This window comes from Aquarana catesbeiana, linkage group LG09 (genome assembly GCF_042186555.1).
Source record: "Aquarana catesbeiana isolate 2022-GZ linkage group LG09, ASM4218655v1, whole genome shotgun sequence".
NCBI lineage: Eukaryota > Metazoa > Chordata > Amphibia > Anura > Ranidae > Aquarana > Aquarana catesbeiana.
The window spans coordinates 101,962,672-101,985,206 of NC_133332.1; the positions used below are offsets into that span (position 1 = coordinate 101,962,672).

At 39.7% G+C, this 22,535-nt stretch overlaps 1 protein-coding gene across 7 annotated transcripts in view; it reads right to left on the reverse strand.

Annotated features, from left to right (window-relative positions):
* The window catches only part of ZNF185 (zinc finger protein 185 with LIM domain), a 190,173-nt gene that overhangs the window by 97,611 nt on the left and 70,027 nt on the right, over positions 1–22,535 (reverse strand). For 6 of the 7 annotated variants that reach the window (XM_073599100.1, XM_073599099.1, XM_073599097.1 and 3 more), the window contains exons 7-17: positions 22,317–22,343; positions 22,032–22,097; positions 20,501–20,584; positions 14,276–14,356; positions 10,040–10,123; positions 9,875–9,916; positions 5,886–5,978; positions 5,149–5,211; positions 4,720–4,824; positions 3,618–3,695; positions 671–790 (exon numbers count right to left, since the gene is read on the reverse strand). In XM_073599100.1, coding sequence (XP_073455201.1) covers positions 671–790; positions 3,618–3,695; positions 4,720–4,824; positions 5,149–5,211; positions 5,886–5,978; positions 9,875–9,916; positions 10,040–10,123; positions 14,276–14,356; positions 20,501–20,584; positions 22,032–22,097; positions 22,317–22,343 — 843 coding nt within the window. The remainder of the gene's footprint in view (positions 1–670; positions 791–3,617; positions 3,696–4,719; positions 4,825–5,148; positions 5,212–5,885; positions 5,979–9,874; positions 9,917–10,039; positions 10,124–14,275; positions 14,357–20,500; positions 20,585–22,031; positions 22,098–22,316; positions 22,344–22,535) is intronic. The other variant, XM_073599096.1, reaches the window with a different exon arrangement.

Genomic DNA, 22,535 nt, shown 5'->3' on the forward strand with positions numbered 1-22,535 from the left:
CAAAGGGTTTTTTTGCCTTAATGCATTCCCTGCGTTAAGGTAAAACATGTTCTAGTAGTATTATCGCTCCCCCACCTCCCTTTATACTTACCTGAGTCTTCACTCGATCCAGCACTGTGTCTGTCTGCAGCAGCTCTCTCCCCTCTTTCACAGGACACAGAGGCAGCAGTGGGAGCCATTGGCTCCTGCTGCTGTCAATCAAATCTAGTGAGCAGAGAGCATAGTCTGGGCCGAGCCACGACACCATATAAAGTGGCCTCCTGCGGTGGAACATGAAAAAGATGAAGAGCCAAGAGTGCTCACCCCCTACTGCATGAGTTCTCAGCCTGTGGCCCTCCAGCTAGTACCGAACTACAAGTCCCATCATGCCTCTGCCTTTGGGAGTCAGGCTTGTAACTGTCAGCCTTGCCATGCCTCATGGGACTTGTAGTTCCCCAACAGCTGGAGGGCCACAGGTTGAGCACCCATGCCCTACTATAAAGTTAGCTAGAGAGAGAACTGTCAGTGTTACCTCTAAGATTTAACCAAAAGATTCAGCACCTGTGCTTCTCATTTAGGTGTAAAGATACAAGCAATAATCTGATGGGTTACTGTGGGAAAAATAAACCTTTTTCTTTCTTTGTTCTCCTATTAATAATAATAATAAATAAAAAAAAGAAGCAGAACATACCTCTCATCTCTGACCACTGTGATTTTTCCAGCTTCAGGCTTTACAGGGGAACTTCTGCCATCAACACTGCTGATCATAGAATAGGAGGTCAGCCTGGGGCTGCTGCTTCTCTCGGGCACCCTAAGAAAACAATATGTTACAGCAACTCAGGAAACTGGGGATCCTTATTCTTAACAGACAATATTTAAAGCCATAAAGGAAAGAGAAAGGTGCCTCTAAGTGCAGTAGTAAAAGATTTATTGCAGGCAAAATGGAACTAAAAAGTAAGAGGTCATAGGCATATAATCAGGGCCGTATTTAAGTCAGTGCAAAAGGGGCATCTGCCCTGGGCCCCATCATTGTTGTGCGGCCCAAAGCAGCTGCCTCATACTTGCTAACTATCCCAGTTTAAATTTCCTTGCCCCTTGAAGTTTCATCTCCGTGCTGTGTCCAGATATCTCAGTGTGGAGTTCTGTTACTAATGCTGCTCAGCTCTGCCTATTGCTGTTTACAGATGACTCACCTGCAGACCCTGCGTTTACATGTAAATAATCTGCACTGATACGTAAATAGCGGCGGCATTAATATGTGGACCGGCTGCATTGGTATGTAAATAGAGGCGGCATTCATATGTATATCATGCCCCCCTGGCGTCATATTGACCATCACTTCTGCTGAATGCTGCCCACTGGGGAGGTAAAGGGGCATGCTTGAAACTCCTGCCTACAACTCTGCTCATTAAGCCTAACATCAGCCTGTTCTGCAAAGGTAAGTAAATTGGAGGCGGAACCCTTTTTCAAAATAACAAGGTGCCACAGCACCCTGAATTGTGATGTATGTGAATACGCACATCTCAGCAGATGCATGAGGGTGTTATTAACAATTAATGGCACTGCTGTGTATCTGCTAAAGGGTAGCACGTTTCTGTAGTGTCAGGAAAGCGATTTTGCATGCGTTCCTGACACACAGATATGTGAACGCAGGCTAAACGTCTCAGTTACATTGGTGGTCAGTGTAAATCTTCTCATTACATTGGGGCTTGGTGTACAATCCTTTCATTCACACTAGTGGCCAGTGTGAAGGTCCCCCCTTACATTGATGGTCAGGTCAGTGTAAATCCTTCCTTACATTAGTGGTTCCTGTGAATGCTCCCATTACATTAGTGGTCAGTATAAATCCCCATTACATTAGTGGCCAGTGTAAATCCCCGTTACATTGGAGTTTTCAGTATATTGATGGATCCCCTCACCTCCTCAGTCCATGGTGTGCAGGCAGTGAGGTGATGATGTTCTGTAACCTTTAGCAACCAATCAGTGAGCAGCAATGATGTGCACTAACCTCTTGCAAGCAATCATTGAGCGGTAAGGATAGGCAGTAACCTCTAGCAACCAATCAGTAAGCAGTAATAATGTGCAGTAACCTTTAGCAACCAATTGGTGAGCAGTATTGATGTACAGTAATCTCTAGCAACCAATCAACAAGCAGAAGTCATGTGCTGTAACCTCTAGCAAATAAGTGAGCCATAATGTGTGCTGTAACCTCTAGCAAGCAGTCAGTGAATGGTAATGATACACTGTAACCTCTGGCAACCAATCACAAATGCTGCCTGATCTGATTCAGTAAACTGATTTGAGTCTAACTGTTGTATAGTGTAGACTTAGAGCAGGTGGAGAGCGAAATTGCATGGGGGCACAATCAATATTAAAGACGGCCCTGCATATAAAGATTAGTCCTCATGTGGATCGCTGTAATCCTTGTCTGTCTGGGTGAGAGAGAGAGCCGTCCTGCAGCTGTCAGAGTCCCTGGTGACATGGATTAGCCAGGAGGTGAAGATGTGATGAGGCGGCCTGGGTTCTGGAACCAAGCTGGAATGCACGAGGCCGATGTAACATCAGGTGAAGGTGGTGGTCAGTAAACGGTAACGCGTTTTGGAGCATGCACGGCTCCTTCGTCAAATGCGGTCCACATTGCCAGGGACTCTGACAGCTGCAGGACGGCGCTCTCTCTCACCCAGACAGACAGGGATTACAGCGATCCGCATGAGGACTAATCATTATATGCTTATGACCTCTTACTCACAAGTGTTTTTAATCCCATTATGCCTGTAATAAATCCTTTATGACCCTCCAGAGCTGCTTCTTCTCTACAAACTGCTGCCTTCAGTGCCATCTGCCATGCTACAAAAGGACTGGATACCCAGCCTCACCAGAGCGCCCTCATCTCTCCCTCTTTTCAATATTTAAAGCCAAACTCCAACCAACCTTAGTGTTGGATACAGTAGGGAATGCTTAAAGTAATACAAAGGCTGCTCTGTCCAACAATATTGAATAGAAAGGTTCCTTTCCTCCTCCTCTTCTGTTTCCCCCCAGCACTATCAGCTTCTCCCTCCTCCAGGTGCCTCCTGTAGCAAGCCTGGTGCTAAGGGGGCACCTGTACATGCGCACTTCCCAGCTGGGTTGTGATAGGGGAACAGTGCTGGAGCCGGAGATAATGTTTAGGGACAGAGGAGAGTAGGATAGGTAGTTGAGAGTTTGGTACTCTAATGCAGAGAATACATTAAAAGGTAAAAAAAGTTTAGACTTTAGAACAACTTTAACATGTCTGACAGTTTCTATGCACTCTACACATCCCACAGTCCATAGCCATATTTGGGAGTGAAAAAAAGAGGGTGACTATGTTCATACATAAATTAGGACCACGGAGAATGAGCATAGCCACCCTCTAACAGGAAGGCAGATCAAGCAGCAGAAAATAAAAGAAATCTGGAGATTTGGAGGAGGATGAGAATAATAGAAGGGACTTTTTTTGAGTTAAGAATACATTATTGAAATAGAATTTTCTTTTTTTTAAACCAAAGTTTAGTGTCACTTTAAGCATTGTAGACACACAACAATGATAGCCATTGGTAGTAATTTTCAAAGAACTAAATATTGGCTTATATTTTCTTATACAAACTTTTCCCAATTACCTCTCAGTTCTTGTGTGCACAGTTGTAGTACTTTCCTTCTGTGTTGATAGTTTGGAAGCGTCTTTGTTTTCATTGCGGCTGGAAACACATAGAGGTCATTAGCTTGTTGTGCAAGGGGCATATTTCACCAGCAGTTTCACCAAAAGGGAAGGCTGACTCACAAAAATATATGACTTGTTGGTGGTAATTCTGTTTGTCCCTCTATATGCTATACGTATGTCAAGCTGTACACTGCTGAGAAAGTATAGTAACTGCATGATAAGGAAATTGTAGATCCTCAGACTGCATATTTGTTGATAAATCTAACTGTCCAGAGTTTGTACAATCAGGTTGCAACATGAATGACCATCTTACAGCATATTACCATAAATAAATGTGAATGGCCAGGTTGACACTTAACTAACAGATGCCATATTTCATAGTTTTCTTTATATGAAAAAATTGAAAAGAAGTAATCCTGACCCTAAAATGTCATAGTTTCATAGTTTTATAGTTTCATAATAGGTAAGGTTGAATAAAGACAATAGTCCATTCAACCTGTGTAGGTGTACGTGTGTCATAATAATTTATCATATCCCTGTATGTTGTGTTCACTAAGATGCAAGTCCAAGAGTCTTTTAAAAATATCAATACTCCTCGCTGACACCACCAATTGTGGTAGAGAGTTCCACATCCTTTTAGCAATGTCAGTGAAAAAAACGCTTCTCATCCAATCTCATTGTGTGGCCCAGTGTCCTCTTACACTCCCTAAAACTGAATAGTTTCCTCGCTATCATATCTCCTCTCAAGCGTCCTCTCTCTCCTTGCAGGCTATCACTGGAGAACTCTCCTCTGGAAAAACTAGTTGCAATGCTAATCAATGGCTTTCTTACTTTGTTTGTGACTAATCTGGAATATGCATGTTCGGTCAGACCGTCCGTAAATCAGAAAATATTGTGACCCAAGATAGCCAGGCCATGAGCATTTTCAAAAGAAGATCAGAAATGGCTCTGTATTTCTGCCATTATAGATTTCCTTGGCCTATATTTTCCTATCTTTGTATTTTGCACATTTATCTCAGTCATTTAAGATTTAGAAATGTCTCCAGTAATAAATAGGGTACCTCTCCTCTCTGACCACGGTGATCTTCCCAGCTTCAGGTTTTACAGGGGAACTGCTGGTCATAGAATATGAGGTCAGCATGGGGCTGCTGGCTCTCTCTGTCACCCTGAGATAAAAAAAGGAAACAATATATTGTATGAAATCAAATATAATGCTCATCCTAATGGGGCAATTATGTCTGTGTGCAGAGATTCAGAGTTCCTACTGTGTGCATTCCTACCATGAATCAAGGTGAGGTTTTCAGGAGTATATCTTATTGATCCAACCCCTGTTTTTTTGGGGGCAGTGTCTTTTAAAGGCTAAGTTCACTTTTAAGGGAAAAATAATAAATGCATTTTTTTTGCAGGAAACAAAATGTGCATTTATTATTTTTCCCCACAGAAGCCAATATTCATAGCGATTTAAATACAATAATTTTTTTTTTACCAACCTAGCTGGAGATGGCTGAGTTGAAGTCTGCTTAGTCTGAGTTTCTGCCCAGTTGTTTTCATACCTACAATAAATTGAACAAAGATTAATAAAATAGAGCAATGAGGCATATGCATATATAATAGAGCCATTTGTGGGGGTTTTCTTTTTCTTTGACAGTGATGTTATTGTTGGATGAATCCATTTAAAAACTGGTATTTCAAAAGATAGAGCACTCATAGGGAGTCAGAAACACCCAAATGGATAAAAATAGAGTTGAGTATTATGGCAGGGTGATCTACTGTATGGAGTATCCTCAACATACAAGAAGGAACTCACTCAACCCACCAGGCTCAATCTATAGGTAAAATATTCATTTTGGGTGAACCATTCTTTTAAAACTTCAATAACCTGTAACTTGCTGCTTTCCAGGCTGTGCCGTACAGGTAAAAAGGGAGCTGCTAATATTAGCCTTCTTGTAATAATATAGGTTGCTTGGTTTTGTCTGGCTTGTTTTTCGGAGTAACACACCCAGCCCAAGCATGACAACCAATAAAAGTTACATAAATATAAGAATTGTAAATAAGAAAAAAAAAAAAAAAGAAGAATTGTAGAATGTCGGAGACACTCTGGACACTTAATCACAAAACACTTAACACAACACTTAACCAAAACAGCTCCTTCTCAATAAACCAAGATTTTTTTTATAGACGTGTTAATTTTACATATAAACAGTACAAAAATAAATCTTTTCTGTACCTGCTGGTATCCTCAGCAAGATACGATGACAGGTTTTTGGGCAGAGTCTGACTCTTCCTGGTGGTGCCAATCTCTTCATCTTGTATATCAACCCTTTAAAATACATGTGTATGGTGAGAATAGGTGAGTGACAAAACCAGAAATCAGACTTGTGAAGGACAGATACAATTTAATTGCAAAGAAAAATTTTGATTAGGGCTGTCCATAAAACCCCTTTCACACCTGTGGTGTACATGCATTTTGGTATAGCACATATTCATTTCTGATGGAACCTCAAAGTACATATATAAACCAAACGATGCAGATGTCTCGCAAAGCACCACAATGCATACACCAACAGAAAATAGTAAAGTGCCCCTTTTATTCAGTTCAGTACCAAAAATAAAAATGTATAAGCTTTGTTCTCTTAGCTATTATTCTTATTTTATAGGATTTATATAGCTGTGAGTACACAAGTACGTAGTAAATCCTATGGCAGGGCCTCTTGGCCCTCCAAGACCTGGATTACCAATATGGTAGACCTTTGCAACACAATGCAAAAATGCTAATGCATTTCAAGGGATGTACACTCTGAGGAAGAGGGTATACCCCCTGTGAAATGTGCTAGCTTTCTTGCATTGTGTTGTGCAGTGTTGCAAAACTACTATATTGGTTATGCCATACCATAGTAAACCTTGGAAGTTTACTACAAGCATGTGCTTAAAGATTTTTTGAATATTTTTATACAATTTATTAATAAATGGTGCTTGAGATAATGTACTAGGCTGGCGTGCCCTTCTTTTTGTGTATAATGATAGATTTCTCCAATCTTAAGAGGGCTGCAAAGCCAAGAATGAATTTGACAGGTTAACAAGCCTTCTTGTTTTCAAAAACCTTTGTCGTGTTCTGTTACATTGAGTGTTGGGGTGGTGGCTTTTCACTTATTAGGATTTATATAGCTTTGTACAGCACTTTACTATGTAAAGGGAGAAAGTACAGTTTTAATACAATTTAAGACAAGAGAGGTTAGGAGGGCCTTCATCTTTATTCTTTACATTAACTAGTGATGATCTAAAGCTCGGGTGGAACCCAGTTTGGCCCTGACCCATGGGTAGTTGTCACATGATAGCAGGCCGCTAGCTTTATTAGCTGTGGCTAGGAAATGGATCCCTATTCAGAGGATAGCCAATAGTTGCTGCTAATGTAAACAAGCCCTTCACATTTTGAAAAAAGTGTGAAGCAAGCCCTTGCACAAATTGCCCAATTTTCCAATTAAAAAGGCATGCCTACACATTCTTCATAGTAATAATAATGGAATACATAGTATAAAACATTTTTACATATTCATGGTGCTTTGGCCAAGTTATCAGCAGCGGGAAATTATTTATTCTGGAATTTTTTGTTTATATTTCTGGCAGCTCAGCAGGTAGTCGCACAGAGATGGGAGAATTTAAAGGTGTAGTTAATAGCTGAAATCCGTGATTCTCAAAGTGAATTTAACATTACATTATAAAATACAGATTGCTATGAAAGCAATTAGTATTCTGTATTACTAGAGGAATTGCCTTTGAGATGGGGATTTAAGAGGCAGGGGGTCCCTTAATGGATTTGCTATGGTGTCCCCATCACACAGATGGAGACGTATGTTATAATGTTAACAGAATAAAGGATGCAGAAGTAACATCTTTTTTTTATGCAATTAGAGAGCTGCTGCACGTCAGAGCACCTGTTTTTAGAAGTGTGAATTAATGGTGAAAATAATGAATTAAATAAATGTATCATTATCACAGACAGTACACAACATAAGAACTGTCAATGTTATACCTAAGACATGTATCAAAACATACATGCCATACACATGGCAAACAAAACTGGCAAAGGATTTATCCTTTGCCTGGTCTATGCTAAAAATAGTCTCAGCTAGAATTTCACTCGGAGGACCACTGTAACTAGAAATATATGCTTTAGGTTTAGTTTTAACATGAACTATACACCTTCATATAAGAGGAAAACTTGAGAAATACTTGGTTTACTAAAAGGTAAAATTTTACTTTCAGAGAATGTGAATGTTAAATGCAATTGTGCACATCATGCCCAAATGGCCCTGGACTAGGTCAATCTGGATCATCTGTTCGTGTGGTGCGCTGCATCAGAAAAATGCTAAATGTCTATTTTTTGGTCCGTTCTTGTGGATCGCCAACCGCTTCAAAATTAATTGACTTCCTTAACGCAATGCATGTTAACACATGACACTCTGGGGTTGATTTACTAAAACTGGAGAGTGCAAAATCTGGTACAGCTCTGCATAGAAATCAATCAGCTTCTAGGTTTTATTGTCAAAGCTTAAAGGGGTTGTAAACCTATGTGTTTTTTCACCTTAAGATCCCTTTCACACTGGAGCGTTTTGCAGGCGCTATAGCGTTAAAAATAGCGTCTGCAAACCGCCCTAAAACAGCTGCTCCATTCACTCCACTGTGAAAGCCCGAGGGCTTTCACACTAGAGCGGTGCACTGGCAGGGCGGCAGAAAAAATCCTGCCAGCAGCTTCTTTGGAGCAGTAAAGGAGCGGTAAACTCGCTGCTCCTCCACCGCTGCTCCCCATTGAAATCAATGGGGCAGCGCTGCGATACCGCCAGCAAAACGCCGCTCCTGCTGCGTTTTGCGGGCGCATTTAACTCCTCTTCGGCCGCTAGCAGGGCGGTTTTAATAGCGCCATTAAAATGACGGTGGCGGCACAGTGTGAAAGGGGTCTTATGCATTCTATGCATTAAGGTGAGAAAACACCTGGCAGTGACCAGCCCCCCAGCCCCCCCGTTTTACTTACCTGAGCCCTGGAACTTGACCCACGGGGATGTGCTGTCTCTCTGCCCGGGGTTCTCGGCTCTTGATTGGAAAGATTGATAGCAGCGCAGCCATTGGCTCCTGCTGCTGTCAATCAAATCCAATGACACGGGGCCGAGTCCTGCATTCGGCCTCTATGGACGCTAAATGCTGGACTCGGGAGCGCGCCCGCAAGGTAATCCAACGGGAGAGAGCTTCTCCAGGGGGTCATCTGAAGAGCAGGTTCTGGGCCACTCTGTGCAAAATGAGCTGCACAATGGAGGCAAGTATGATATGTTTGTTATTTAAAAAACCAAAAAAAAAAAAACCCCTTACAATCACTTTAATTAAACAAGCTGAAGCTAGAAACTGATTGGCTACAATGCAAAGCTGCACCGGATTTTGCACTCCCCAGTTTTATTAAAACACCCCAATGTGTGTTAACACACATACGTTATTGCAATACAAAGGAACAGAGAAGTGTGAATGGGCCCCAAGTCCGCAGGACTGCTGGGTAAGAAATGGACTGCATGCTGCAGGCCTGTTTTTGGAGCACTGCAGATACTTCACGGTGCAATCTTGTGTGCTTGGTGCCCTCCATAGCCAATTCTGAAAGCCCAGGTATACGGTCTCTTCCAGTTAAGGGCTCATTCATGCCATAATGTGCATTGCAGCACACTGTAAGTGTGCTTTAAAGTCCAATAACCTTGGATGCCCTTCATACAGTGTGTTATTGCAACTTGTAACATGCTGTATAACGCACGATAATGCACTATAGATGTGCACTGAGCTGCCTTTCAAAGCCCCTAAACGCACATCTACAGTGTGATGTAATACACCTTATTATAATTATTATTAGCACACCCAAATAAACAAATGCATATACATTGAAAAAAATCATGCAACACTTATTTTTTCATGTCTTGAAGTACACTGATAGCCCATTCAAAATGAAAAGGCTGCCTAAAGCTACATGCAAATAATGTTGCAGCACCCCACATTATGATGAGAAAGAGCCCTAATTTAAGGCAAAATAAAAAAATTAGATTCTAGTCTAATTGGTGTTTACAAGTGATCACAGGCGCAACAAGTTTGTGTAAAATGTGTGTTGCTTACTGTATAATTCCCCTTTCAAAAGATTTTAGTATGTGTATGAAAGAAAATTGTATTTGCATGAATTAAACATCTCACCTTTTGGCTAAAAATGGTGTCCCTGAATCTTGTGTGACAACTCTGAAATAAAAATGAATGGAGAAATCTATTAGATACAAGAAGAAGTTTTGCCATTTTATCCTTTCATAAATAAGTAAGATATCAAAAGGTGACCCATGTTTACCCGTTCTTGCCAATACTTACCCACTATGCCTTTTTGCTGCAGATATAACGTATGAGCGATCTTTAGATGTTGTGTTCCTCAGCACACTGCTCGCTTGTTCAGTCCTAATTGAAGAGAATAACAATGTTAGTAATTGAATTAAGACGATTGTCACTGGGCTTTTGTTTATTTTTTATGGGCTTTAAATTGCCAGAGGTCTATAAGAATTTAAAACCTACTTAAAGGAGGTCAACTGCAAGTCAAATGCACCTATCAATTAATTCTGAATGATCTCAGAAGCATCTCCAAACTGATGCCATTAACACAAGCCCAAAGCCATCATCCCAGACGCTAAAAACCTCGTACACGCGATCGAATTGTTGGCTAACAAAACTGTGGAATTTTGTCCGAAGGGCGTTTGCCCAAACTTGTCTTGCATACACACGGCCACACAATTGTTGGCCAACAAATATGAACGTAGTGACGTACTAGGCTGTTTTTCAGCTCTTTAGCGCCACCCTTTGGGCTCCTTCTGCTAATTTCGTATTAGTAGAAGTTTGGCGAGTGTTGATTCGCACTTTTCTTTTTGCGTTTTTCATTTCGTGCTTTTCAGTTTGTTTCTGAACGGCCGTTTGTCAACCAGTTGAATAATGATTTGATTTGGTATATTTTCTTTTTTTAATGCGCAATTAAAAAAAAATTGTGTAGAATAATACTTGGCTATGTGTTTTACTTCAAATGACATTTTGGGAGTAGGCAGTTACATTTAAAAAAATACAATGTAAAATTGACAAGGGACAGCAACATAGTTGTAACTTTGATCTTAAAAACTACGGGATAATGGTGTTGTGGTAACTTGCCCAAATAAAAAAAAAAGCATAATAATATTATTTTTGATATCACTAGGAAAAAAAAGCCTTTGAAAATTAGTTTGCAATAACTCCATCAGTATCACCAGCAAAGCAACTTCATTATTATCCCATTAAAGAAGAAGAGAATATGCGCTGCATTTCGAGATTTCATAATTTGCCACGTCACAAATGTTAATTCTCCATTGTTAATTCTCCTCTAGTTTACAAGACCGACCGATTCTGGCTCGTCCTTGCTTCCGAGCATGTGCGTTTGTACTTTGGACTTTTGTCTGATGGACTTGTGCACACACGCTTGGAAAATCCGACAACAGACATTTGTTTGCGGAAAATCCGAAAACCCACTAGCCAACATTTGTTGGCGGAAAGTCCGACAATTGTCTGATGGAGCATACACATGGTCGGATTTTCCACCAACAGCCTGTCATCACACATTTCCCATCGGAAAATCGGATCGTGTGTAGGAAGCTTTAGAAGGACTTGGAGGGTTGACCATCCAGAACAAGTAAGGTTGGTATGGGACTGAACCCAGCTGAATAAATTTTCTTCAAGAGCAGCTTACTGTGTCCTCAGAAAAGAGTTTATCTTTGCTTAACACATTTCTATGGGCACAGGCAGCCCTACACAGACATCCCTGGCTCAGTGACCTGGGTTTATCAAACAGTTATATTCTCAAGGATTATTGACATGCCTTTTAATAGACTTTCACATGAAACATAAAAGTACCAAGTATATTTAATCCACTGCAGGTAATCGGTTTACTGTAAGTAAATGTTAAAAATGTGAAGTGCCTATGGTTTCGCCAAGCTTGTGCGGTCACTGTGCATAGCAATCATTGCATAATGACGGAACTGCAGTTGCTCCCACAGGTACATCCAATTATCTGTGAACCACAAAACTCATCATCATTCATGTGGTCTAAAAGCAAACCACAGAACATACTTGTTCTCATCTGTCTTTTTTTGTCTGCTTCCATGACTCCAACCATAAGGACAGATCAGCTGGGTAAGTTGGCACCCGATTCCACCCATATAGCAAACAGGGTTATACTTTGTTAGGTTTTTACTTTTGTCTGTGACCCTATTTGAGTGATTTACCTTAATGTCCTGGACCAGCGGCACCAGCAAAAGAATAACCAAGAGCTCCTAATTTTTCCCTAACCCAAAATATGTGTTGCCCATTTAAAGGAGACCTGTATTCAAAGAAATATAGGACACCATTGCTGAACACTTCCCATGAAAAATGAGAGTTGCTTGGCTGTGTCAGATCTTTTTTGTAAAAGAACTGACATTTACAAATGGAGACTTTATTTCTTTATTTATTACAGGTACTTATATAGCGCCATCAATTTACGCAGTGCTTTATATATACTGTATATATTGTACATTTACAACAATCCTTGCCCTCAAGGAGCTTACAATCTAAAGTTCCTAACTCACATACATACATATACTAGGGCCAATTTAGACAGGAACTAATTCACCTACCAGCATGTCTTTAGAGTGTGGGAGGAAACCCGAGTACCCAGAGGAAACCCACGCAGGCACAGGGAGAACATGCAAAGTCCAGGCAGTTAGTGTCATGTTTGGGATTCGAACCAAGCTATCTCCTTTTGTAAATGCTAGTTACCTGGCTGTATGCAGTTCAGGAGTTCTGACCTAACTGATGATGCTTGCTGCATTTTTATGTCAGGCTGGTGATTCATAAAGTGTTGGAGGTAAGCAATAGCAGCCTACGTATTCATTTCTATACAGGCTTTAAGGCTGGGTTCACACTAGAGCACGGAGTGGCTCACAGCAGGGAGTTTGGTGTGTCTCCATTCACCAGTTCAGGTCCGATTTCAGCCCTCATTTTTGGCTGAATTCGGACCTGAAATTGACCAAATACAACAGGACTGCTGTGCAATTTGCACCATAAAGAGCCAGTCACAATCTCCTGCTATGCAAATTGGATGCAGGGAAACACGCATCCAATTCGCCATAGTGTGAACCCAGCCTTAAAAATGATATGCATGCATCTTATTTATCTAACGTGGCAGAACTGGTTTGTGGGTCATCCATACATTTCTGAATGACATATTAGGCTTCTATAATTCTCATTTACATTTTGCAAACTTACAAAACCATTATATGGTAATAAGACTCATAGGTTGAAACTGAATTTCTACTCTTATATGCATATGAAGAGAGTCTGCATTTCAACATGAATATATAAATAAATTAACAGGAAAATTATATGACTATAATTATCGATCCCTTTTACTAGTCCTCAGGTTCTGGGTGTTCGTCCAGAGTAACTCACCATCCAGACACTTTGAGAGAAGACCTTGGTTACTTATAGTGTTCTATGGCTATCAAAAAATGTTCTATGGGGATCATTAGCCATGAGCTTATTGTTGGAGCTTTCAATCAAACCAGTCAGCCATCTCAATGTTTTTTTAAGCAAACATTCTACCTAAAAAGGCTACCACGAGGTACTTCCATTTATATTTTTTAGCTTGATAACCTGGATTTTGGCTTTACTCTCTTAGAGCCCTTTCACACTGCCAGTGCGGGGGCGGTAAAACATTTTTGCAGCGCTTTTTGGGCGCTTTTAACCCCCACTAGCGGCCGAAAAAAGGGTTAAAAGTGCCCGCAAAGCTGTGAGGCTTTGAGGCTGAGGCTTTACTTCCCTGACTTCTAATGCCCTGTACACACAATAGGATTTTCCTATGGAAAATGTGTGATAGGACCTTGTTGTTGGAAATTCCGACCGTGTGTGGGCTCCATTACACATTTTCCATAGGAATTTCCGACACACAAAGTTTGAGAGCTTGCTATAAAATTTTCCGACAACAAAATCCGTTGTCGGAAATTCCGATCGTGTGTACACAAATTCCGACACACAAAGTGCCATGCATGCTCAGAATAAATAAAGAGATGAAAGCTATTGGCCACTGCCCCGTTTATAGTCCCGACGTACGTGTTTTACGTCACCGCGTTCAGAACGATTGGATTTTCCGACAACTTTGTGTGACCGTGTGTATGCAAGACAAGTTTGAGCCAACATCCGTCAGAAAAAATCCATGGATTTTGATGTCGAAATGTCCGATCAATGTCCAACCGTGTGTACGGGGCATAAGAGTTAAAACACAGGGCCAGATTTACTAAAATTGGATCACTCAGAATCTGATGCAGCTGTGCATAGTAGCCAATCAGCTTCTAACTTCAGCTGGTTCAGTTAATCTTTGATGATAAAACCTGGAAGCTGACTGGTTTCTGTATAGAGCTGCACCAGATTTTGCACTCTCCAGTTTTAGTAACTCAACCATACCGTATCATCCTCTAGGTGTAGAAAAGGCACGTTTCCACTACTGTATACAAAAATCATTCTTATTTGCTTCTTTTCATTTATAGAAATAATTGTCACCTCTTAACTTGCTCCTGCTGTGTGAACGTTGTCTCGTCATCTGAAAGGTCTGCCGACTTGCTTTTTATATTATATGGTGCCCTAAAAAAACATGATACAAAAGATGACAGGCTATAATATTAAAAGAGAAGTGTGGGTTTTTAAAAGAACAAACATATATATTCACCTGGGTGGATGCAGCATTAATCTGATGCTACATCTGTCCCCCGCTGCCTTTAAGACAGAGAACTAAGCTATTAAAGACTGCTGATTGCTCAGTGCTCGGTCTTCAGTGAGCAGAGAACCAGTGACTGTCATTCACCGGCTCTCTGCTCTGCGGCTCCATTTCACTGGAGCGCCGCGATAGGCTGTGGAGGGGGGGGGGGGGGAATAGTGGCTGGCTTAGGCTTCCAATGGCTCTTTGAGAGGCTGAGCTAGCTGCCAGTCAGGCATCTGGATGTATTCTGACATTAAAGTGGTTGCAAAGGCACAAGTTTTTTTTACCTTCATGCATTCTATGTACTAAGTGTGAGCCTAAATGGGTGAAAAAAAAAAAACAGTATGTTCCCTTTTTTATTATAAAAGAATTATTAAAGTAGAACTATAGGCAAAACTTTTTTTTCCATTTTGGATGGAGCAAGGAATGGTTATAAACCCTGTCAGATTTTTTTTTTTTTGCCATCTGTGTCCCTTTACTTCCTGTCCCATAGCCAAACAGGAAGTGAGAAGAAATCCCTGCAAATTAAGAGCATTCCTTGGGGCCCCCAGATCACCAGAACTAGTGTCCCTATTAATTTACTTTTGATGATAATGGTAAACAGGACAAGTAGAGAGGGCGATTCTCCTTAACAGGGCACAGGCAGCAATAAAACCTGACATGCATTCCAATCCCTCTCTGCTCTATCCAAAACAAAAACAAAAAAATTTGCCTTTAGTTTTACTTTATGGGCCAGTTCACACCAGATGCAGTTCCATTCTTTCTGCACCAATATAGTCAGTTCTGGGCAGTTTTCAGACTTTTTCTGTGAACTAGAGCCATTGGAATACATATAAAACACTGTGCATGCATTTGTAGTGCAGAAAAAAGCGCACGGAACTGAACGGAACTGCGTCTGGTGTGAACTGGCCCTAAAGCCAAACAGATATCAAAATATATATTCAAGGACTGACCAAGTAAAAAAATTAGCGGACTTTGTGGGCACATAATGAGAGAGAGAATCAATAAAAAAAAGTATACATTTTATTACAATATAGTTAAAAAAACAAACATAAAACAAAATCCTGTATGGACACAGTTACCCAATAATGTAGAGACTGGACCTACAGTACAAAGATTAATTTAATGCTGTATCATGGTAAAAGAAAAATTTCTGATCCAGTAATGCCTCCAAAAACTTGCTTGTCGACGCGTTTCACTAAAATATTAGCTTCCTCAGGACAGATATTGGGTAGGTCCTGGTATATTTAAAAGCAAGAAAGTACATGTGTAAGTATTCAATGTAGTATATATCTATACAAGTATGAATTATGATTGTTACAACATTTCTCCAGGAGGGGTACATATACACAGAGACTAATTATATATAAACATAACAACGTGTATGCTTGCCTGGTAAACTTGTGGGAGAACTTGACCAAACTGACAAACAGCCGACAAAATAAAATTGCATATATGTGTCTAAAGTAGTGGGATACACATTCTTGTGACCACGCTCACTTCCTGTTGATATTTGCTGAACCATTTGAGAAGTGTTTTGTTTGGCCACATGACCATGTTCACATGACTATGATCACGCAGTTGATGGTATATGTCATGTGTTCAGATACTTATTTATGGTCGCATGGCCCTGCTCACTTCCTGTTGATATCTGTTTAATCATTTGAAAGATGGGTTTGTGGTCACATGACTACACCGACATGACTACAATCACATGGCAATGTTATACGACATGTGACCGGATATCCCTCTGCTTTCTTTATGCCCCATCAAAGATGGTGATGCGGGTGGTCACATGACTTTGAGCATGTGACCCATGATCATGTGGAGCTTTTCTATGTCACATGACTGTGCTTTTTTGGCGCAATTTTCAGGCTGCCACAAAATTAGTCTCTGTGTATATGTACTCTTCCTGGATAAATGTTATAACAATCATAATTCATACTTATATAGATATATACTACATTGAATACTTGCACATGTACTTTTTTGTTTTTAAATATACCAGCACCTACCCAGTATCTGTCCTGAGCAAGCTAATATTTTAGTGAAATGCGTCATCGAGCAAGTTTTTGGTGGCATTACTGGAGCAGAAATTTTTCTTTTATCTTGATACAGCATTAAATTAATCTTTGTACCATAGGTCCAGTCCTCTATAACTGCATTATTGGGTAATTGGTAACTGTGTCCATACAGGGTGTTGTTTGTATGTTATTTATATGTTTTTTTAAACTATGTTTTAATACAATTTATACTTTTTTATTGATTCGCTCTCTCATTATGTGCCCACAAAGTCCGCTAATTTTTTGACTTGGTCAGTCCTTGAATATATATTTTGGATGTTGGCATGGTGAGGGTTTTCCCTACAGCTGTCAAAATATGTTTTTTTTATTTCCTAGATAAGGTTCGAAAAGATTATAATCTTTGTGAGTTTTTTATTGTCATCTGTTGGTGATGGACAAGAAAAAAACACATCAGCAGACTTCATTAAACAGCAACCCTTGCAGAGCTTCCAATTCTTTCCAATCTGTCCAAAATTACAAAATTATTTTGGCTGGAAGTGGGCTTTAACCACTTCAGCTCCCACATTCTCTTATTGACCAGAGATATGTTTACGTTTCTGCTATGGGTGTTTTGGTAGTAACTTTGTCATTACCTAAGGTAACATAATAATACATATATTGTTTCTGCTTGGGGCAAACAAGGCTTTCTTTTGGTGATATTGTCTTGCAAAAATATTTTTTTTCTGTGCAGAGTATAGACAAAAGAACAAAAAAAAAATCTATTTTTTTCTACTTTATCTGGTAGTTTAATAATTATTCTAAACACTAAAATTATGATTCTGATACAAAGCAAGCAAATATACTCACAAATGAAAATTGAGGCTTTCCTTTTTGCATTTTTTTACAACACTTAAAGTGATTTTAAGGGTATTATTTAAAAAAAAATAACAAACATGTCATACTTCCCTGCTCTGTGCAATGGTTTTGCACAGAGCAGCCCTGATCCTCCTCCTCTGCCGGTGCTCCTGCCCCCCCCCCCCCCGCCAAGTGCCCCATAGCAAGCTGCTTGCTATGGGGGCACTAATGTCAGCTCTGTGTGTCCATTGACACACATAGCATGGCTCAGTCCCATCCCCCACTCTCTCCTCACAGGCTGTAATTAACACTAGCAAAAGGCTTTGCTGCTGCCTCTCTATCCAATAAGGGGAGAGAGAGAGAGCCGAGAGAGCTACTGCTCTCATGCACATTGCTGGATCAGGTAAGTATTTAGGGGGTCTGGGGGAGCTGCATGCAGGTTTTTTTTTTTACCTTAATGCATAGAATGCAGTAAAAAAAAAAAAACCTTTAGAACTACTATAAACAGAACAAATAAAAGCAGAAAAAAAGATTGGATATTAATAATTTAAAAATAAAAGAAATAAAAATCACAAAAAACTAAGAAAAACTAAAAGGGAAGTGGGAAGATTTGAAGTTTATTAGGGCTGATTAGGGTAGCATTATAAGTGGGATTATAGCCTAACAAGGGGCTATATAGTGGTGGGGTTGCCCCCTTCAAACTATAAACCCCCTTACTTTTACTTTTGCAGTGTGTTCCCTTTCACGCAGCATACTTAAAAAAATCATTTAAAAAATATGTCTTATTTTTTAATATTAATTAATAATATTATATTAATAATATTTCTTTTTTTTTTTTTTTTTTTAAGTGCATTGATATACAAATTACCACCCAAGCCTTGAGCTCTTTAACTCTCCGTTGTTAGAACAGTGTGCACATCTAAATTACAACTGATAATGCGGTCTGCCAGCACAGTATAGCTAGGGTAAATAATGCTAAACATAATTCCATAGCCCCCTCTTCAACATTACAGAAAAAGCTTTTAAAGATTTTTAAGCAAACTTTTTTTAAATGATTTTTTTTAAGTTCTGTGAATGGAAACATGTAAGAAAAATAAAGTAAGTGTTATCTCAGTTTGGTTGCAAAAGGGAAATATACTTTTCTAAGAAACTCATCCAGAGTGCAAGAGCTTTCGTAGCAACCTTCCTAAAGTGCTGAGCAAGGGTTGCCTGCATTCCCACCTTCACAGGTGGGCTGTTCTGTGGTAGGGATTGTGTGACACCAAAGGGAGAGCAGTGCACACACACAGCACATTAATGCCAGCTCCTACCCAACTTATATGTAGTACAAAAGGAAAGAAGAGAGGTAAAGTAATAATATCCAAAAATGAAGAAACAAATTTGGTTATTATAATGTTAAATAAAAAATAGGCTCTGCTTTACCAAGCTCATTTTGGCTAACCTACGCTCCTCTAACAACACACACATATTAACCACTTAAGGACCGAGCCTCTTTTGAGATTTGTTGTTTACAAGTTAAAAACAGGGTTTTTTTTGCTAGAAAATTATTTAGAACCCCCAAATACATTTTTTTCTAACACCCTAGAGAATAAAATGGCCATCATTGCAATACTTTCTGTACTTTTGGGAAAAAATACACTTTTTTAAATAAAAAAAATAAGACAGCAGTAAAATTAGAACAATTTTTTTTTATATTGTGAAAGATAATGTTACGCCGAGTAAATTGATATCCAACATGTCACACTTCAAAATTGCGCCCACTCGTGGAATGGCAACAAACTTTTACCCTTAAAAATCTCCATAGGCGACGTTTAAAAAAATCCTACAGGTTGCATGTTTTGAGTTACAGAGGAGGTGTAGGGCTAGAATTTTTGCTCTCGCTCTACCGATCGCGGCGATACCTCACATGTGTGGTTTGAACACAGTTTTCATATGCTTGCGCTTCTGCACGCATGCTCGGTGGGAAGGGGCGCGTTTAAAATTTTTATTTTTTTTTCTTATTTTACCTTTTATTTTAGATTTTTACACTGTTCTTTTAAAGAAAAAAAAATGGTGTCACTTGTATTCTTATTACAAGCAATGTACACATCCCTTGTAATAGAAAAAAAGCATGACAGGACCTCCTAAATATGAGATCGAGGGTCAAAAAAGACCTCAGATCTCATATTTACACTAAAATGCAATTGGAAAAAAAATTTAAATGGGCAGAAGTGACGTTTTGACGTTGCTTCCGCCCTGCAATGATATGGAGACGGGTGGGGGCCATCTTCCCCCTCCCTCGTCTCCACGTGACACAAGGGACAGCATCCGATCGACTCCGCTACTGCTGACGGCTCCAGTAAGTGGCAGAGTACACCGGAGCGCGGCGGGAGGGGGGGTGCCCCTCTCCCACCGCCGATAAAAGGGATCTTGTGGTGAATCTGCCGCAGAGACCACTATTATCGGAAACCGGACGAAGAAGAGGATACCAGGGTTATGGCAGCTAGCTGCTGCCATAACAACGACATTCCTCTTCAAAGTTACGACATAAATCGGCCTGCGGCAGTCCAGAAGTGGTTAAGCCATACCCACTTTTAAAGCTGAACTTTTGGGAAATTAAAAAAAATCCTTACAGTAGGGTACCCCCTGCACTACAAGGGTTAGATACCTGTTCTTGCCTAGGGTACCAGTAAAAAGCACCTTTACTTACCATATACTGTACCTTGCTCCCACAGGCTTCTCTTTGCATGTGACCAGTTCCCAAAGCCTCTTTTCTTCAGTGCTCCAGCCAATAGTCACAGTTGTGCCCCCACTTAATGCAATGCGGGAACATCAGTCCTGCATTGTAAGCAAGGACGCTGAGAGCCCAGCTCACCCACAACCCAGAGTGTCAGAGAGAAGAGGTGAGGGCTGGCTACTGGGGATAAAGTAAGTCAAAGTAGATTTTACTGGAACCCTAGGCAAAAATGACCATTTAACTTCCCGATTGAAAAGAAAGTTATTTTTTTATATACAGTATTTCCGGAGTTCAGCTTTAAATAAACTACACACACTGTTAATAAGTCAGACCAGCTTCACCATTTAGTTTCCCAGAACCAAAAAGGTGGCAGTCCTAACCCCTAATATCCAAAAAAAAAATGGGGCACTAAAGCACAAAACAGTATTAATTAAATGTCAATATTTTTTGCTTACAGTTTCTTGTATTCTTCTGTAGACATTTTGTAACCAGTAGCCGTTGGGACTCGTGGAAGGCTGGTTGTCCGAGCCTGGATTTGGCTGACAATATAATAAACAAATATTTTTAACGGAAGAAAGGATTCATTTTATACTGAAGCATATACATTTATTATGGCCATATGTGTTGGGTTGGTTGCAGGCTCAGCACATTTATAAAAAGGTCAGTAACACCTAAATTTACCTTTATACTACTTATTGATAAGTATTCATGGGCAGAGAAAGTGACAGTTGTTTCTGCCCACTTGTGTTTAAAATATCTATAAATGAAAGGAGTTCTGAGTGGGGATGGCTTATCATTGCTGTAGTGAGGGATGTATTGGGGGGGGTTCGAATTTCGCACCATTAGTGGGCCACAGCAACGGCCAATTTTCGAGCGACCATCGAATTTGAGCAATCGGCATGTTGGAAATTTTTTGAAAAATGACCGATTTTCTAATAAATGATAGGTGAATCGTGTGAGGAATATAAATCAAAAAAGAAATGCGCATGAGCACAAGAAAAGAAAATTTCCGGAAAGAAAAGAAGTTTCCTGGCCACGGAAATTCTATTCTGTAGCAACATGGTGGTGAAATTGAAGGCTTGGTTGGTCAGATTTTTTCTGAATCAATGGTGGCACCATTGGATCACAAAACACACAAAATTTTAGATTTTTCTAAAGAAAATTTGTTCGGAATTCGACCATGTTGCAGCAGTCTCAGGTGCCTGCATTTAACTTTCATATTCTAGAATCTAGTACAATCTGATTTGCAAATCTATAATTAGTAATATTATTATACAGGATTTATATAGCGCTGACAAAATACACAGCACTTGCTGTGTAAAGACTTCAGAAAGAAACATCAAGGTCTTGTCTGCCCCCTACCATCTCCCTTGCCTCATTATTGGTCACTGTGGCCACCAATTAGCCAATTGGGTTTCAGGGCTAAGAGAGAGGCATGGGAGGGGGTAGAGCAGCCATATTAGATTGTTTCGGGGCTCCCTGGAATATCTGCTTAACATCATATCTGAACTACAATGTATATGAATAATACATGAATATTATAAGCTAACATCAGGAGCTGCTGTTTGTGAAAAAATTATTTATTGGTAGTTCCAAAGTGCCATAAGCAAATTGTATTTACAGAGAAATAAACCATAATTGTTTCAGATTACTAAAGTGGTCAACCTAAGAGCAGTGAGACATGCAGTCAGGTTGTGACATCTGCAGGTGCCCCTAGATTGTCTATCAAAAAAAAATAAATTGTCATGCAATGTTTATGGGCAATTTGAGAAATGGTAAGGATTTGTCATTAACAAAATTCAGAAATGTTTCATGACTGCAGTTCATAAAGTTCCTTGGTGTGGTGAATACTTAATAATATTTTGGAACCTGCATCCTTAATATAGTTCCTTTAACCATAATTAATATTTTGCTCTTCATTCTTATATTGGTCAATCAATGTAACGTCACCATATCTTTTATTAGTATTGTAAAATAAATCATTACCTTTTCTGGTATCCATTGAAGAAAGTTGGGTTTTTCACTTGAGAGACTGCATTTACTGGCTGTCCCCTGTAAATAAGTAAAATATTGTTTATTTGCTGCCATGATTGTGAACTAATTAATAAAACTGTTGCAATTGAAGAATATTCAGTAAACTATTCAGTATTCATGTAAAGCCATTTTCAGTAATTTATCATTATTTAAAAATTCTCATGTGATTTGCATTACTACATACGAATATGACATTGCTATGTTGTGTTATCACATTGCTTATAGCACTGAACTCACCTTATGATGTATGAGGTTGGTGGCCTGCTAAAAGAAAAGAAGAATTAACACACAGAATACACTTTGAGATTACAATCACCACTTTGGTGCCGCTTTAAATAAGTTCACATAAATAGGTGGCTCTTTGGAACTGGTACATTACCCCTCAGTCTTGGCTCATTTACTGCCAGGAGCACCAATCTTAAATTATTTTCAGAAGCATTTATTTAGAGCAGGGAG